At 46.4% G+C, this 19,290-nt stretch overlaps 1 protein-coding gene across 1 annotated transcript; it reads right to left on the bottom strand.

The window, feature by feature from the left end:
- Positions 1 to 10,082: 10,082 nt before the first annotated feature.
- On the bottom strand, positions 10,083 to 18,976 carry LOC141961057 (quinone oxidoreductase-like protein 2). Its single transcript, XM_074907581.1, is given in 13 exon segments — positions 10,083 to 10,127; positions 10,833 to 10,876; positions 10,879 to 11,066; positions 11,388 to 11,395; positions 11,522 to 11,624; positions 11,626 to 11,711; positions 12,815 to 12,843; positions 13,010 to 13,080; positions 13,082 to 13,114; positions 13,408 to 13,472; positions 15,197 to 15,328; positions 16,621 to 16,747; positions 18,951 to 18,976. Coding segments are annotated over 13 exon segments (957 nt in total).
- Positions 18,977 to 19,290: the final 314 nt, after the last annotated feature.

Raw genomic sequence — 19,290 nt, 5'->3', positions numbered from 1 at the left:
GTGCAGGACCCAGCACTGAGCCTTGTTGAGCCTCATCCAGTTGGCCTTGGCCCATTGCTCCAGCCTGTCCAGAGCCCTCTGCAGACCCTCCTTACCCTCAAGCACATCAACACTCCCACCCATCTTGGTGTCCTCTGTGAATTTACTGAGGGTGCACTCGATCCCCTCATCCAGATCATTGATAAAGGTATTAAATTGAGCTGGCCCAAATACTGAGCCCTGGGGGACACCACTTGTGACCAGCTGCCAACTGGATTTAACTCCATTCACCATCTCTCTGGGCGCAGCCATACAGCCAGTTTTTTACCCAATGAAGAGCAGACGCATCCAAGCCATGAGCAGACAGTTTCTCCAGGAGAATGCTGTGGGGAACAGTGTCAAAGGCTTTACTGAAGTCCAGGTAAACAACATCCACAGCCTTTCCCTCATTCACTAACAGGACACCTTGTCCTAAGGGATTAGGTTTGTCAAGATGCAGCTGCCTTTCACAAACCCACAATGGCTGAGTCTGATCACCTGGTTGTCCTGTACATGCCAGGTGATGTCACTCAAGATGAGCTGCTTCATAACCTTCCCTGTCCCCGAGGTCAGACTTGACATCCTGTAAGTCCCCAGATCCTCCTTTTGGCCTTTCTTATAGATGGACATCACATTTGCTAACCTCCATGCGGCGGGCAGAGGAAGCAAGCAGCCGATTCAATGTGAATGATAGAGCAAGCTTCAACTTTATTGAAAGAAATCACCCCTTATATAAGCACTCTACAATAATCATGCATACTACTCACAAATCTATTGGATACATGTAAAAAGCTACATTATAATGTCCCAGCCCTCTGTGGCATCTCAGACATGTCACAACATCTTCCCTCTTCTGGCCTGCCTCCTTTCCCAAGGTTGTTTTTACCATCAAGGCCATTGTGTACCTCAGTTTCTCTCTTTGTTAACATAACAGTCTGTTGTTTGGCATAACTGTACCCTGGGTTTTTTCCTTTGTTTACCTCAGATGGCTGCAGTCAGCTCCTGCAGAGACCCATGGCCTTGCTCTCTGCAAGGCGTTCTCCAACACCTCCAGTCAACCATGACCTCCCCAGTTAGACAGGACTGTTGACAAATGATGGAGAGTGGCTTGGTGAGCGCTTCTGACAGCTCCCTCAGTCCCCTTGGGTGGCTCCCATCCAGCCCCATACACTTGTGCATGTCTAAGTAATGTAGCAGGTCACTAACCATTTCCCTTTGGATTATGGGGGCTTCATTCTGCTTCCCATCCCTGTCTTCCCGCTCAGGGGGCTGGGTACCCAGAGAACTGATCTTACTATTAAAGACTGAGGCAAAGAAGTTGTTAAGTACCTCAGCCTTTCCCCCATCCTTCCACTTGACTAATGGCTAATAATTTTAGGTTTCTAGCCAAGAGGCTACTGCTAGATATTGCCAAACTCTTTTATGGCAATCAAACAAATTTATACTGGGAAACTGCTAGGGTTCAGTCAGCACCACATGAAGAAGCTGAGAGCAGCCCCAGCTTCTCAGGCTGCTTTTGCCAGCCAAACCTGGGGGCTTTGGGTCATGAGGAAGACTTGGGAGCTTGACTTGCATAAAAGCAGCTGCAACTTGTGATGCTTGTGTTTGAGATGAGTGGAAACACTGTACTGGCCCATGCTAGGGAAGGAGATGCAAGAAACTACCAGTAACATCAAGCTTCAAGCAAAAGTAGCTTAAAATGGACAGCTGGGGAACACCAATTTAAAAGAAAAGGCAGAAGAGTGTGTTGGAAGAGAGTGCTAGGGGAAAAGAGCTGGGAAATGAAAAGCAAAGGAAATGAAAAGAGATAAAAGGACCAGATGGGCTAGAAAGAGAGGGAAAAAAAAAAAAAAAAAAAAAAAAAGAGGTAACCCTTTAACTACATTGCTTCTAGTCAAGAAATATCTGTTTTAAAAAGATTCATAGCTTTCTTGGAAATCCAAGCTCCGTGCCATAGTACTGCCATCAAGCTTACAGGACTATTTTAAAGCAGGCACACACTACAGATAGCATTTGTCAGACAGAGCTGAAGGGACAGCAATATCTCTTTAAAAAATTGTATTTTTCTGCTTTAAAAGGTTTCACTGCTGTTGTCACAGTAACAAGATTAGGTGGAAAACATTTTTCTTCATGCCCTCCAGGTGTTTGCACAGCTCATTGGGGCTCCCATAGAAGGCCAGTCCCCTCCACACTAAATATAACAGGTGAGAATAATTAGCCAAGCCTCATCAGAAATCTTTGTAACCTAAGAGGAGAATTCCAGGTGGCTTCAGTACCTGAAGCTGGTTTTAGGTGATTTATGTTGTTTCTAATTGGTTCTGAGATCAGGTTGGTTTTTTTTTAGATGGCATCAATAGAAAGCTTTGTTCATCTCTGAGTTTTAGCACCCTAAAAATGTGAGATATATATACACACATACTTTTTTTGTGGAGATGTCACAGCACAGGGGAGTTCGAAAGGGCTTGCTACAGTCAAGAGAAAAAATTTAAACCATCTCATCTCTCATCACATCTGCATGGCAGAAATGCAAGTAATAAATGAGCTACATAAAACATGAAAACTCAAATATTCTTTAGAGCAAAAACATCAGCCTTGAACACACTGTCAGCATTCGAGATGTTTGACAGCGTATTATGTGTCACGCACAGACCAAGAAAACTAAAACCACCCAGGAACCCAGGTTCCCAGGTAGGCTGAGCACCTGCACAGGGAGAGCCCTCATCCTCAGTCAGTCTCAATGGCAGCTAATTAACCAACTAGCTTGATCATTCCTGCCAGGCTTAGAGGGAAGGAGTGGTAAGAGCCCCTGCTCCAGCTGAGGGTGGCATTTAGGGCCTTCCCAAGTCAGGGACATCCCAGTGGGAGGAAGGTGGTGGCTCCTAAAGCAGCTGAAATACCTGCTCCCATCTGCAGCCACCTCATTAGCACCATCGTGTGGATTTGATCCGGCCAGTGAGGCACCACTTCACATTTTACTGTAGTCAGTTTGTAGGCTTAAATTTTCACCAAAGGTTTTGCACCTTTCTTCCCCACATTAGGTTCTTTCCAGCTTCAAGGGACTGAGACATCCCTCCCACCACGACCCCACACATACAGTCACATTTAGCATCTTCCAGACATGCCTATTAATTTTTTGAGACTTAGGTGAGAACATTAAGTGCATTCCAGAGGCTTTCAGCATACAGTTAATTAAGAAAAAACATTTTACACCCTACATTGTATCCAGTGAAGAAACAGAGCCGCAAAAAGCTAGTATTTGTGAAAATCAGAGCATGTCTATACAGCGTGCTGTACAGGTCCCCAGTCTGGCTGCAACAAAAAGGTAACTGCAGCTTTATGCATGAGCTCGTATTACAAAGCAAGCCCCCAAAAACTTTGAAGTCTTTGCCTTACTTGATTCCCACTTCAGCAAAATCTTTTAACTCTTGGCTGTGAATACCAAGTCCTTGCTACTTGCATCCCCCACCACTAAAGGAAAGGCTGAGCCGCTCCTGCATCCCACTGTGGCAGGCTCTGCCATGGCATCTCACCTGGCTCGACCCACCATGGGAAAGGATTGGGATGCACGAGGGCCACAGGAAATGGAAGAGCTAAACCCAACCACATTGAGGAGGTCAGAGAGCTTTCAGTATTCAGGTGCTTTCCTTTTTCTCTGCAACACCCCTTATGTTTTCCCAGCCATAAAATTGATGTTTATTTCGCCGTTAACTGCCTTATAGAGATCATTACACATTGCAAATTCAACCATTTGCAGATAAAACGAGCACGAGCAGCCTGGAAACTGTCACACCGCCCCTGTTGCCTTGCCACATTGCAATGCATTACAAACTTTAAGCTGAAAATTAACATATAAAACCAAGAGTCCTGGAAATATTTGCCAGGCAAATGTTGAAAAGCAAGCAAAGGTAATTCTTCCACCCATCCCACACCACTCCCTGCTCAACCAGGGAAAATTAATTTTTGAGTGAGATGAATTCTGAGGTTATTCTTGTGCCATTAAAGAAAAAAACAAAAACAAAACAAGAGGAGGTTATTATTCCTTGTCTAAAATCTCCTTGCTATATGAAATGCCCCTCTGAATCCGTGTCTGTTGGAAGATATGGAGGGGACAGAAGGCAAAGAGGAGGATGCAGATGTCAAAACAAGCCCCAGAAGAAACACCAGCAGCTACTACTGCTGCACCTCACAGTGTACGTGCTGTGAATTAGCAGGGGACGGATGCTGAATTTGTCTGGATGGGAATATGCAGCCAGGACTACCAGCCCTGCTTCTGCCTTGTCAGATTTCTATCTCACCCCACACACTTTCAGGCTCCTTTACGGGTGGCCACAGAGGGAGTAAGCTGGATACACCCTTTCCCAGGGTCTACACAGCACATGCCGGAGCAAGGAAAGCTGATAGCTTGGAAGTCTTTAGCCCTGAGATATTCCAGGGTGTCCTTTTGAAAAGATTGCCATCTTGTGTCTTTTCAGACACTTGAATGTTGGTTCCTTTCGTATTTGAGACCACAGGTCTCGATCAGAAGCTTTATTACACACAATCAGTGACAATAAAGACCATTGACAGTTACAGATGGCTTCACTGTGTCCTGTTTTCAGTGCTACCTTGTAAAGTTGGACAGTAATGTTTCCCTCATTTTTTTTAATCTCAATTTATGACTCCTCTACCATGAAAAGCCACTTATGCCTTCCACAGTTACATATACTATATCCTTTAAGGCCAGTAAATCACACTCTCAAGTCATGTCAAATTTCACAAAATAAAACTAAATTGCAGTTGTCCTCTAAGGCATGAAGCTGCAAAATTGAGAGAGAACAAGCTCTGTTTAAAGCCAGAAACCTGTCCAGAAGCCTCCTATAATGTGTGGGGGCAAGTATCACCAAAAAACCTCTAAGTGAAAGAAAAAAGCCTGATATCAGGGACCACAGGGGAACCCCTGTGACACCCCAACAAGCTGCCTCCATAGGACTTCTGTGATCTGATGTCAAGAGTTAAAATATTCCAAACTTACAGGATTTCTCTATGTAAGTTGAGCCTCCAGACCCCTGCAGCCAGGATGCAGAGGGCTGGGAGCAGGACAGAGCCAGGCTCCAGCAGTATTTGTTCTTTGAGGCTCTGTCCCTGGGCTGGATTTGTGCTTGGAATGAAAACTGGGGAGTTGATGGGATCATAGTTTCTTGCCTTAACGGTGTTTTGTGCAGATAAAAGTTAGAGAAGTACTAACAGAGCAGGGTTTTGCTCCACTGAGCCCATCTGGATTCACTCAAAGTGCTGAGCACTGCTCCAAGAACTGGGGAAACTGAGGACAAAGAGCACAAAAAACCATTGACCCCAAACCTACCCTTTACATTTTTCAGGGTCATGGTGACTTATCTTCTCCCTTCTGCAGCAGAGTTAAACTTTCATGACAGCTGAATTAACTTGGAGAAGAGCCAGCTCCAGGGACAGACAGAATAAGAGGAGGGAAGACCCATTACTGTTTCTGTTCTTGCTAATTCCCCTCCCTACATCCCACACAGCTAATTTGCAGGGGGCTCAAATTGCTCCATGCATTGCAGATTCACCATCACTCCACAGCACAGCATCCAGCCTGGCACAGACACCAGGGCAGCTCTTGCATCACGTATGATCATCTTTCAGCAAAGCCCTTGCAATAAGCACTGCTATTTTGGAAAACCCTATTTACAAGTTTGTTCCATGGTCTAAACTCAGAATGCTTCTTTGCTTCACAAGGTGACCTCACACCACATCACATGAGTCCAGAACATAAGGTGTGAGTTCCTCATGTGGGAAGAATGTCTCCCTAGAAGCAGGAAAGACTGAATCCACAAAAGAGAGGAAAACTACAAGCAGCCATTGCAAAGACAAGGAAAAATGCAAAACAACTTGTGCCAGATTCTTAGCTGATAAAAACCCAACGTGCATAACATACAGCTTCGGGCTGTGATACACTTACCCATCTCTGAATGTTTAATGGGAGTGTATGCATCAGTTAATCAGCAGCACAAGACACAAAGCATTTTGTACCTCCACTCCACGTGTTGTGCAATTAAAAGGCTCCTCATTCAGGCACAGAGAGAAAAGGCAAGGGACTTCGGCTGTGAAACATCCATTATTCAAAAGTGTATCCATTATTCAAAGTTTTTCTTAAAATCCCATTGTCAGCTTGAAAGGAAAAAGAAAATTAGTTTTTGAAAGCTGTGTTCCGTTGATATTCCACTCCAATTTTTGCTGATTGTAAGTACTAAAACTCTAGACATTTTGAAGAACTAAAAAAATCCTTCACAGTTCCTGAGAAAGGCAACACCCTGTGGGCAGTCACAATTTTCTCCCCCTCACTTTACCTAGCAGGATGTGATACACCAAGGCCAACACCATGCTCCTTTCTCAGATTGCTCAGCTACCCCAGGGTGAGGCTGACGAGCATCTATTCAGGAGAAGGCAGTAACAAATTACTCAGCAAGCAGTAGCAGGTACCCACCATTGCACTTGGCCACCTTATTGACACTCATAAGCTCAGATGAATGAAGTCTGAGTGGGCTGCACAACCTTCTGACAGCACCTGGGAGCTTCAGTGTAGGGTGCCAGGACCAGGCTGCAGGAGGTCATGTGGGAAGCAAGTCCCAAGGGTGCCTCCCACCACCTAGACATGGGTGCAGAGAGGCAGCAGACCCCACAGAGCCAAGGCAAGGGAAAGACTAGCACTACCACCACTCCTGCTTCAAAGGGAAGACACTGAGACAACAAAATACTGCTGCTCTAGGAAAACTGTTATGCAGGACCCACCTGAATGGTGGAAGATCTTCAGCAAGAACAACAAACCACCAACTGGGTGTGAGCCAGCACAGGAATAACCACAAAACCATGGATGAAATACAAATAGTAAATTTATTCCTGTTACCTCACAACCCAGAGGATGTCTGCAGCAACACCTGGACAGAGGCACGCAAGCAGGGATGCAGGCACTGTAGAGCTCAGTCCTTGCTAGCCATAGAGGCAAAGAAGGAAAAAGATCTCAAATCTGCTGCTTTCATCTGTATATCAGGGATTTTTGCAGGTGTGCTTTTCCACTGTGCTTTGATCTTTCCCACAGTAGGGCAGGAATCTCAAGGATGTTCAGTAGGGTGTCTCTGAGTCTCTCACAGGCCTATGTTATCTAATTGCAGACATTCTACCCATCAAGCATGCAGAGCTAAGCAACAATTAGTGTGATGTATGTGGGTTTTGGCACCCCAGCTGCAAGTCACTTGAGCATGTTTACAATCCTTCTTGACAATCTTCTGTTATAGTCCCACAAACTACTAAGACTAGAATATAAAAACAAGTAGCACAAGAGGTTTTACTTCCTCTAGGAGCTGGAGGACCTAGAGGAAAGAATGTTGAAAGTCATCAGGTGAGTCTAAAGTCCATCTGGCAAGTCAGTCTACAGGTCAGAACCAGGTCCAGAGAAAGTACTCAGGTCAAACACACTTAGCTAGGTCCAGCACAGCAGGCTCTAAGACTAGCTAGGCTTAGTTAGAGGCTAGTATTTCTACAACACAGTTTAGGAAAAAAATAAAGCTCCCAGGCTGAGTTTATATAGGTCCCCAGGCCCATGGGTGGGGATGCTCACATGAGGCCAGTCAGGGTCACTGAAGCTATATTAAGGCACTCAGAGGCCTAGCAAGAGCTTATGGAAAGGTAGAGCAGGAAAAGGTGCATCTCTACTGTAGGGCTGGCTGCTGAACAAGATAGAACTACAATGAAACTATTTTTGAAGCTATGTATCAGATCAAGAATTAGAGACTAAAACATGAAAAGTGATCCAGAACTTTGCAATAATAAAGATGCTTTTTATTTTACCTAATATAAATATTTGTGAGAATGGAACAGAAGCCTTTGAAAAGTTTCATTGTCCTTCATGAGATAAAGCTGTAAGGTATGGGGATCCCTAAAGGCCTAAGGTCTCTTCTACTTGGGCAAAGGAAGATCAAGAGAAGATGTGACAGATGTAAGCAGCACTCAGTGGTGAGGGACTTGTTTTAAGTGTAATAATATATTTAAAAAATAATGTCAGGTAGACTTAAAATCTGTTTATTTAGGCATTATGTATGCATAGTATGTAACTAAATTGTGGAACCTTCTGTGGCATGACCTGAAGACACCAAATATGCTATTTCATCAAAGCAAATGGATGGAAGCATGATGACCAAAGATAATAAATTCAGTAATCTAGGTTTAACATGTTAAAGTCCTTAAACACTGCTGGAATCTCAGTGGGTGCAACAGGGTAAGGGTCCTGGTCTTCCACCATTGCCCTACTTCACTACCATCAGACTACCAACTTTAAGTGTTATTAATAACTTAGGGGGCAGCTTGAATATATAAAATGAAACCATTGTTCAGTGGTCTATGCTGACTGTTAACTTTAAGCAGCACATTTACCTGAAATACAATGATTCTCCAATTGTGGATGCCTGTAGAGTGCTTCCAAGACACTAAAATGAGCTGTATGTTATCTACAGGACAGCTACAGCTCCCAGCTTATTTGGACAAATTCTTTGCTACAATAGGCCATTTTCTGCTATTACCAGTGAAATAAGCTAAGAAACTATTTCTTTTCTTCTGCAATAAGAAGCTGTGGATAACATGATGAATTTGAAAAGCTTTTAAAGGATGGATGAGAGTTAAATAACTTCCTGCAGGGTCTAAGGCACTGCAAAGCAGGACTGGCATTGCTGCCATAATAAAGGCATTCTAAGAAAGCCAGGAGGGCTATGGCGGCAAAGGAAGCACTTTGTAATCACAAGCAATGCCAAAGTGGCTTGTGTAGCCAGAGTCTAAGCAATGCTGGAACAGCAGGGCACAGCACAGACAAATTTAAGTACTATCACGTGAAATGGTTTGACTATTGTGTCTCTGCAGTTCATTGTTCAAGTCTCTCTCGTTAAGCTTCAAAGACTATAGCCAGCTTGTTACCAGAGTTTTAGATTCCTTTTGCTTGCAGTGAGGCTTATGAAAGTAACAGTATCTGTAATTGCCCCTCCTGGGACCAAGCTGAACTGATGCAGGGTCAAGAGCATACTCCTCCCTCCCAGGCAGAAATGCCTGGGGACATGGGTGAGCAAGGTGGAAGGAAGGCAGTAGAGCAGTCTCCCTTCCTTGCTGGTCATTGCTGGAGGCAGGATGGGCCAGTGACTTAATTCCCTATGCAAACCTTTATCCATCCACTCATGTCTTTCCCATTTTGGTCCTCATTTCAGATCAGACCTTTCTGTCAAGCTGGATGCCTAGTGGGGCACTGCTCCAATGTCCTACAGCAGTGGCTCCCAAATGGGTATCAGTGGGACCCTGATTAGCCTCAGTTGCTCTTTGTACAGCTCAAACTGCAAAAAGAAGCTGAAAGTGAGCTACTTTTCTCTGCTTCTATAATCAATAAGCACAGCCAACACATTGCATTAGGCTGTTGTCAATAAAGGAAAAGTGGTCAGTGCCCTACTGATGAAGTTGGACAAGCTGTGCAAGAAGTCAGCTTATGCCAGGACTATACACATGACACTCTGCCACAGAGAAATATTGTGGGGTCAGATTTTGAGTGCTGTGTAAAGTTATTCAGGATTCTGAGAGGGCAGGCAATCTGGTCAAAATTACTGCTCCTGTAGCTGAGGTAATACAGAACACTCACAAGGTATGCTTGATGCTGAGGGATCCTCTGATTTATCATCAAGAAATTCCTGACAGTACTGTTGGGTCCTCTGGGCTGTGTGAAGGCATGAAGCAAAGCATCAGCCACACAACTCGGTGGTGGCTACAAAAGTTTCCCCCTCTGACTTGGGCTGTAGAGCTCTGAGCCTTGGCAGGAGCATTCCCAGCTGGTGCTTAAGCCCAGAAAGGGGACAGGCTAAAAGCACACAGCCATCAACGGCTACCCCTGTCCAGCTGACAGTCAGCAGTTTCTTAAACTGCCATAACCAAGTTGTGTCCCTGACTCATTTGGCTTGTCCACTTTTGGGGTGGGAGCTTGGAGAATCTCCTCTTCAGGGCAGGGAAAGAGTGGGACGCTGAGTCCTGGAGAAACAGCATATTTACTTCGTGGTGCACTGGAGCACAGGGCTGAAGGCTTTGTTAACCTGCAAACACAAAGCCCTGGGTGTCTAGAGTGATGGCCATTGGGGCAGGGCTTTGCAGGAAAGGAAGGGGCAGGATCCATGGGGCAAGTCTGCATTTGAGTCTGGGCTTTCCATCCCTGGGATCCACTGGTGGGATTGAAATAACAGGATCAGACCAGCTTCTGGGTGTTCCTCTGCTTTACATCATCCCTAAATGTGCTGGATGTTGGCTATGTAAATATTTCTGAGTTGAGCTGTTATTTAAGGATTAAAATAACATCAAATGAGAAAAAAAGTGTTTTTTCACCTCCAGAAAAGTGTTTTGAACACCTTCAGCAGTGCTCCAGGGAAAATGTAAATGAAGACACATCAGGATCCACTAATCTACTCCTTTAGAATATTACCCCAGCACACTCTTCTTTAAGAACACAAACTCTTTGGGATGGGAGTGAATGGGGTTTTGTGTGACTTTGCCATTAATCATGTCGCAATTCTGGCCCTGCAGTACGGAACCAGGGGTTAACGGCTCCCTGGCTCAAACTCAATGAAAGAAGATTAAAAAGGGTGAGGGGAAAATGAGATTTCTTGATTTAATATTTATGTTTCTTAGAGAAGCAGGACTCTGGAGGCTTCTGTGCCAGAGGCCTAACGGCACACAAGAGCTTGTTTCTACCTACAAAAAAGAGCTTTGCTAAAATAATCCTAAGGAATCTGTTCCACGCTTACTTCTTCTAGTTTGAAGAGTGTTCCAACATGGGGTTGATATTTCTTTCTGGGCATTGCTGGGGAATGGAGGAGATAGCAGAGGAAAAAATGAGGAAGTCGACTTCCTGGTATAGACTCAGGATGCTCCCATGGCTGACATGTTTTTTTGGAAACAATAGATTAGTGAGAACTGAGGGGATTTTTCCTCTGGCAAAATCCACGTCCATCCTCACAATCCTGCCCTCCCATGCCAACCTGCAAGGAGAGGGAGGAAACAAAGCAGATCTAGTAGAGGTCTTGCACCCTGTCTTGAGGCAGTACTTGCACACTGAGAAGGGCCAAAGAGCGGCAGATGCTGGGTTTTCAGGTATGAAAAGCTCTGGGCTGGGCTGTTGTACTTTAGTGATAGTTTTCAGAGAACATACTTAAAAACATAAAAAAAAAAACCAAAAAAAAAACCCAAGCCAATGTCCTGTCCTACCCATAGCCCTTCTGTGTGCACAGGGGGCTTTGGCACAGGCATTGCCCTGAGGAGGTGGTCAGCTGCAACTGAACCCTAAAACCACCTCCCCTTGCCTGTGTCTCTGCCAACAGAGCCCAACAGGTTTGCTGAACCTTCCCCTAAGGGCAGCAAAGCCTTCAAACAGGTCAACAGCATCACCTGTGCTTGCACAGGTTTGTCATAAGGCAGAGCAAGGCAGGGCTTTTACTTCAGTGCATCTTTGAAGAGCTGCCTTGAGAATGTCCCTGCTGGCAGCCTTGATGGTCACATTGATCCCTCTGCTGCTTGTGAGCTTCTTCACCTCCTCTCTGTCTGCTCCAGCTGTAGCCCATGCCATGGCTCGCACCACTCTTCTAAGCCAGCTCATATTTGGGGTCACTTCCAGCTGCTGCTATCACCTGAGACCAAAGGAAAACCCACCACCCAGTGCAAAAGCTGCTCTGCTCAGAAAAGCACAGAGCATCACAGGCTGGAGGTACATTTCTCTTATTTTATATATGGCAAATGGAAAGTTGGCGTCAGTGACCCAGCTCTTTCTCTGTATATGTTTAAAATGTGTATATGTATATAGCACAGCAGAAAAACATGTCATTGGTTTCTGAAAGGGACAATACGTTTCCAGGCCACAAGAATCCCCCCTGCCATCAGAGATGTGCTGGCTGCCACAGCCATTCGAGGGGTTCCTCTGGCAAGGAGGTCTGTCCCCTCCCCAGGTTCTGCCAAACTCAAGGCGCTGGGTCTGCCCCAGCACAAAGCTTTGATGCTGCAAAGTGAAATGATCTGCTAAGCAAGGATCTGCGTTTGCCTGCTGACTTTACAAGCAGAAGTACATTAACTCCAGGCTGAGGAGAAAATGTCACTCATGTACTGTTCAGACAGACGGTGTAATTGCCTCTGCTGCGGGTCTGGGGAGGAGGATTGCACAAATCAAGGTGTAGATCTGAATCCTGCAGGCTGTCCCCACCTCTGCTCCTGTCTCTCCATATGAACATCAGAAAGTTGCTTAATCTCTATGGTTTTGTCTAGTGACATTTCCGTATTTCAGAGGAGCGAAGAACTCAGCATTTCAGCTGCTACTGAAATTCCAGTGAGTTACAGGCATCCGCTGCACGGCTCCCTAGCCATGGCGCAGTGGTATGATCCTGCTCCTCCCAACCATAGCTGCTGCCCAAGAGATGCACATGGACAGCAAGCTCAGCTTGCAACATCGCTCAGGACACTTCCCAGAGAGGGGAATGGGGAATTAATTCAGTGCTGCATGTGGCCTGTGGTTTATAAAGTCTGTCAGCTCTGAACAGGTTCACCAGGAACATCAAATTCTTTGCAGAAAGTTCATGTTGAACAGTTTTAAAGTTCGTGTTGTATCTATGTGGGTTTAGTTTATAAGAGTTGCCTTTCCTGCAGGCCCTGACAATTTAATACTGTGGAAATTCAACAGGTCAGGGCTGCTGAGCACATCTCCCGCTAGCTACACCCCACCTGGATGCTGTGCAATCCTCACCTCCATGTCATCTGCACACTTTCCCCCCGCTTAGAGGGAGGGAAAATCAAGACACAAACCTGAAATAATCTGTCCCAGTTTACACATGTGTGTGCAGCAGAGACAAGATGCCACAACAATTCTGACAGCTGAGATGCCCGGGTCTGGAGTTATGCTTCATGTGCTGCTCTCTGGGCTGCTGCTGCTGCCACTTACCCCAGCTGAAACTATGGTCGAGAACCAGTGAGGTTGTGCCACAGGTGGTTGGCAATGCCACCGCATCCTCATGCAACGCTTTCAGGGATTGGCCACAGCATCTGCCTACAAAGACCTCCAATACAAATAGTCCCAAGGAGGGATGGGACTGAGGCTCTGCTAAACTGAACCCATGGCAAGGCATCGTGGAGGCTTGGTATGTGGAAAGGTTTGTTTCAACAGTTTTTACATCTTTTAACAACCCACTGTTTGGAAAAACTCCCCCCAAGCATCCCACTCTTCCAGTGGTGCCAGGGGAAGGGAAAAAGTAATTGGAGGGTTGTGAGGCAGCAGTTGTGGCAGAACTAAAGCTCTGAACAAAAAGACAGAAGTCTTTTGCTGTTCTGGAAAGCAAACGCTCTGTATCAGTGACACACTCTGCTGCCATAGCTTTAATGCCAGTTACACCAATTACTCTGTATCCCTGCCAAAAAAAATCTTATTTGATGGGTATCAGGAGAGAAATCATGCAGTCCTGCTGTTCTCTCTGAATTAAACATTTGATTTTCCAGCGTTTTCAGGAAGAACTGTGAACAGCTCAAGCTGTGTCTAATAACAGTCCACTTAGCAATTGCATTAACTGCATGTATTTAGCCGCTTCATCTTTTGAGTGTGATTCCTCACACAGAGCCTACGCCTTCTCCATCCGGCAGAGCTCAGCACCCTGCGCTCGCACCTGCAACCACGATGCAAAGGCTTGAAGAGGACAACCTCCAGGACACACATCTGGATCTCCACCCACAGCGACCGGTGAAGGACCATGAGGCCGTTCCTAAATTCTTACAGTCCTGTAATTTCCTTATCCCCTTTACCTTGCACATGGCCGGGTCCCTGGGCCGAGGGCTGGGGATGTTTTCGGCAGCAAAGCACCGGGTGGGCAGAAGATGGCAGCATCAGCCCAGCAGACAAGCAACTGCTTGCTTCACTAAGTAGGGATTTCTTTTAATGGGGAATACCAGTATGTTTTTGCAGGGGAAAGGAGGTGAAGGGAAAGGTGAGGCCACACCTGGAGTGTTGTGTCCAGTTTTGGGCACTTCAATACGAGAGAGATCTCGAGGGGCTGGAGCGGGTGCAGAGGAGGGCAACGAAGCTGGGGAAGGGCCTGGGGAACAGATCCTATGAGGAGCGATTGAAGGAGCTGGGGCTGTTTAGTTTGAGGAGGAGAAGGCTGAGGGGAGACCTCATCACTCTCTACAGCTCCCGGAAAGGACATTGTAGGGAGGTTGGTGCTGGTCTCTTCTCACGGGTGATGCGTGACAGAACAAGAGGGAATGGCTTTAAACTGCAACAGGGGAGGTTCAGAGTGGACAGGAGGAAAAAATTTTCACAGAAATGGTGGTCAGAGAGTGGAATAGGCTGCCCAGGAGGGGGTGGAGTCACCGGCCCTGGATGTGTTTAAGGGTGGTTTAGATGAGATGTTGAGGGATATGGTGTAGGGGAGAACTTGTAGAGTAGGGCTGGTGGTTGGACTCGATGATCCCAAGGGTCTTCTCCAAGCTGAATGATTCTGTGTATTTTCATGCCTTTGGACTTCAGAAATATGACTGAGGCACTAAACACAACACTCCTGGACTGGAAAGCCAAAGGAGATGGCTCAGCCTGAAGGACTTAGTGCGAGAAGGACCATGTGAGCATCGCCCATGAATTGAAAAATGCAGGGCTTGAGGGCTGGAGGGTTTTTCTGCAAGGGTTGAGGATATGCCTTCAGCAGGGGAACAGTCCCTGTGTCCACGCCAGGCTGAAGGGTGCCAGGGTGGCACGTCTGCCCAGAGACAGACTGGCAGCCCTACCCACAATGCTAGGCTCTCTCATGTGCTTATGTGAGTTACTGCAGCACTGAGGAACTCTAGGCTTAGGGCAGAAGAACCCAGCCCTGCTCAAAACCTCTATGCTTTGGCTTTCTTAGCTCTCAGGCAAGCTTAATATTTACTGTAGCTCTTCCCAGACTAGCATGAATGCTATTTGCAGGTTTCTGTGAAAATGCAAAATAATTTACATTGCGTTCTTTCAGAGAGAGAATGTTAAAATGTGGTGGTTTTGTCGGCTCTAAGAAGATGTCTTAAGTGAGCCTCTGGTTTACCTGCAGTGGCCTTCATTTCCCAGCTCTTAACCCAATGAAAATTTAATACTTGAGTTCATTTTGGTCACTCTACACTTTCTGCACAGACCAGTCATCTTCTCACCAGGAGTGAAGGGAAGAGCATGATTTTCCTGATACAGTCCCTGCCAGGCCAAGATACCAGCAAAATTTAACCCACAGTGATGGACACCCACTGGCACCTGCAATAGGGAGGGGACAAACATTAACTCCTTCCCATCCTACAGCAGCAGAAGAGTTTTAGAGACACTGCCCTGAGGCAGCAAACCAAATCCTGATCTCTCTAGCTGCCACACTGACTGTGCTGACCCGTCTCTCAAAAAACTCTTTAAGTCAGGAGGTCACGGTCTCAAGCAGATGAAATTGGGACAGCAACTGGTTTGCTATGGCTGTGTTGATTCTCCCTTGGGATGATGTCCCATGAGGCCTGGTAAAAAATGGACAGCATGCACTAAGGAGCAGTTATCATGCTGGAACTGTTTTGTGCTACACTTCAATTTGGGATGTTTATTCTTTCAGTCTATGTTGATCTTTACAGGATACTTCTGTGGATTTTATCTCCTTGGTGCAGGTAGATGAGGCCCTGTTGATGAGCTTGTCACCCTCTTTCCTCAGTGCAAATAATTAGGGAAAACCTCACTTTTGCAGAGCTCTTCTCTTTCAAGGACGTGGCAAATATGTACTGAACACTCCAGCATCACAGTAGGGGTGTGTGTTGGGATGGACTGGCAGATACTGGAAGTAACATGTGGAAGGAGGGTGAGATGTGAACATCATGCTGCTTTGCATCCTGAACTGAACCTTCCTCTTTCCTTCTGTCTTCTATACCTTTTGCAACCTGCACGTAATCTTTGTTTGTTTGTACGTCCCGTTCTTAGCCAACTTAACTGGGATGGGACTTCGGAGATCTTCTGGCTCCACTGCTGCTTCTCTGTCTGGGGATCTTGGACAAGTCCCTTGTGTAAGTTCAGTTCACAAGTAAGGAAGTTCAGTTCCCCACTTGTAGGAGGGAGGCAAATACCCTCTTCTCCTCTGTGAAGATCCTGAAGATGTATTGGTCAGGAGAGGTGACTCTATTGCTCTTGCTAATGTAGCATTTCAGGGCTGAGTTGAAAGCAGGGCCTATGCTGTTGTAAGGTGTTGCCCAAATACTACATAAAAAGGCAGCCCCTTGTGTTGTGGAGAGTTTTGGGGCAAATGGACAGGGCAGAGCAAGCAGAGAGGGGGCTGGATGTACTGTCAGATTCCCAGAGCAGGGCTTTCTCCAGAACATGAAGCTGGTGGCTCCTACCCTGACAGTAGTGTTTGCAGAGGGGACAGAAGAACAAAAGATCCTGGAGACGAGAGCAGATCAGGCAGAGCAGGCACAAACTCGCCCAAGGAATGTGACTTGATTTACTTCTCCAGATTAGGGGCATTAGGTGATTCTTGGAGATCCATCAAATTCCACAAGCCTTTGCAGTGATCACTGTACCTTGTGGGGCTGCAGAGGAGGAGATAGGACATCCTGCATGACCAGGGGCTTTGCCAGCTGGGTGCACAGTGTGGTTTGGTAGCCCTGAGCACCTCCTCTCCAGGAGGCTTTTCCAAGAATGCCCATCCTGAAAGACAAGAGCCTGCAAGAGGTAAAACTGTACCATCCTCTCACTAGGGCAGTATTTCATAAAGCCAAGGAGGATCTCAGGAATGCTCCAGCAAGGTGGTATGGGAGCAAAGATCTTGGGTGCTGGGTTTGGGGGGAAGTGAAGGAAGCCCTACCTTGGGGCTGAGCTGCAGGCAGGCCTGGGGGAGACAGTGGGTGCTGAAGGAGAGAGAGGAATGGATAGGGGAAGGGGATGCGGGAAAAGAAAGGGTGCCTCAGGAGCTTCCAGGCCACGCCACACCCCATCCCACCTCAGGGCAGCTGGGGAGGCAGCGGGGTCCCTGTACCCCTGGCAGAAATGGCTGCCCACGTGGCTCTGCATCCCCACGTGAATGGGCATCAAGCACTGGCTGACACTTTCAGTATTGGGTAAACATTTAAATCCTGGGTAAATATTTAAATATCAAAGTAGATCTTTGCAGCTCTGGTGAACCATAATGGTGGAAACTTTGCAGAGGAGCATTTTGCATCCCAAAGACTTGATTTTCGTGGTGAGAGAGTGTGCCTTTGCAGGAGCACATGGTGGTTCCCAGCAGCTATAAATGGCTGCATGCTGCCATTGCAGCATCTCATCGCAGTGGTTTTCCAGATGGGGAAACTGAACATGCATATGAACCACACAGGGGCCACAGGGTGAGTCAAAGCTCACAGAGCCAGGGGATGAGAAACCCTGATCTGCTGACTCTCCATCCCATGGTTTAACCACAAGCTCATCCTTTCCCCTCAGGGGATCTCCCACTCCAAAGCTGCGCTGTTGTTTGTGCATGATTTTCAGAGAAAAGTATTTTCCGATAAAATAATGTGCTTCTTGGGCTGAAACATCTTATAATAACCCTCTGTCTGGAAAGTGGATGGGAATGCATGTGGGGGAGGGAGTACGAGACAACAAATTTGGGTTTAGGGAAATCAGTGTGCCTGTTTGTTGCTGCAGTGACCCTAAGAGGAAGACCATGGTACGTCCAGCAGTTACGGGTCCACATAGCAGTTACCCTGGAAAGGCACGGGGCTGTGTCACACATACAACGTGGCTGCCCAGCCCATGTGTATCCCTCGGCATGGGGGAAATTTTGCTGGCTAATCGTACCAGAGGCAGCTCCCACTTGTCACCAGTGATCCCACCACCTGCACATCCTTGTCTTTATCTTCAAGTGAAACAGCATGCTTGCATGTGACCACTCATTTATTTGGCACTTGGGGATGAGGAACAGAGCTAAAAAAAATCCTGCTAGAGCTCTAAAGACCAAAACATTGGTGACAGGACAGACAGACAAGATCTGTGCAGGGTGCTGTGCCCTGATGGGAGGTCCAGCTGATGTTGCACAACCCGGAGTGCCGGGCATCTGAATGGATGTGAGATTTACTCTTCCATTCCCTTTTTTCCTCTAGGATTAGCTCCAACAAATGGTATTTTAATATCCTAAGGAGAGAATGCCTTTCTTACCAGGGTCATGACCACTAGCCCTGGTGTGTTATGGTGATAGGAAGGAGAAGGGAGCAGGCTCAAGCTGAACACTGGTACCATTTTCAGATATTCTGGGGCTTGTTATTACAAGATGTCATCCTGCAAAAGGATCATGTACTGGCTCTTCTCCAGGACAAGTGTATTTTAATATATCAGCTGTGGTCACAGAAGATACAGTGCTAAGACTACACACTTCCATGGAAGATACAGAGGAGAGAGGAAAAATATCCTATGTATCTCCCACACACTCTATTTCTCAGGCAAAAATTTGCGCTCCTGCACAGGGAGCCCTAAACATTCCAGACTGTACCTGCAGAGAAGACTGGGCACTGCACGTCTGGAGAGGATTAGCTGTGGTTTGGGAGTTCAGGCTACTGAAATTAAAGCTGTATATCTCCAGGGCAGTCACGGTGTGGGCTCTCTCCGTATATCCTGTCCTTCACATCTGCCCTTCCCAGGCATCAGACCCTACCTGTGAGATGAAGTGGACGACCTGAAAAGCCTTTTGCTGAAATTTGCCACAGGGAGTCTCAGCTCATTTCATCCATCAAATCAGCATACATCCAGTAGTAAACACCTCTTGCCTCTGCTGTACTGGGCTGGTTAAAAAACAGGGGCACAGCCATGAAGTGTTATTATTGTATTATTTATTATCTGGCCAGAAAAACAATTCACTGCTTCCCAACAGCTTCAAGCTTACCTTCCATAAGCAATGGAAGGTGTCATCTTAATGTACTTGCTGTAAAGGCAGACGCAATCAAATGAAATATATGTGAAAGACTGTGCCCCTGCCCAGTGTGACTGTCTAGGGAATGGACTGGTGTTTCTTGGCTAGCAGTGTAGGAAACAAGATGGTCAACACTGCCTTTTCCTTCTTGAAGCAGTTCAGATGCAATTCAAATGAATCCCTTGTGAACTCTTCTGACTTCTGCTGAACTATGACACAAATGGGTCTGGCTCATTGCACGCAGCAAAAGCCGCTTAATTAGAGCAGCAGCTCTACTTATTTGTTTTGGATCACCTTTATTAGCCATCACTTA

This window comes from Athene noctua, chromosome 5 (assembly GCF_965140245.1).
Source record: "Athene noctua chromosome 5, bAthNoc1.hap1.1, whole genome shotgun sequence".
NCBI lineage: Eukaryota > Metazoa > Chordata > Aves > Strigiformes > Strigidae > Athene > Athene noctua.
The sequence above is the reverse complement of the archived record's forward strand: the minus strand, read 5'-3'. Positions and strand labels throughout refer to the sequence as shown.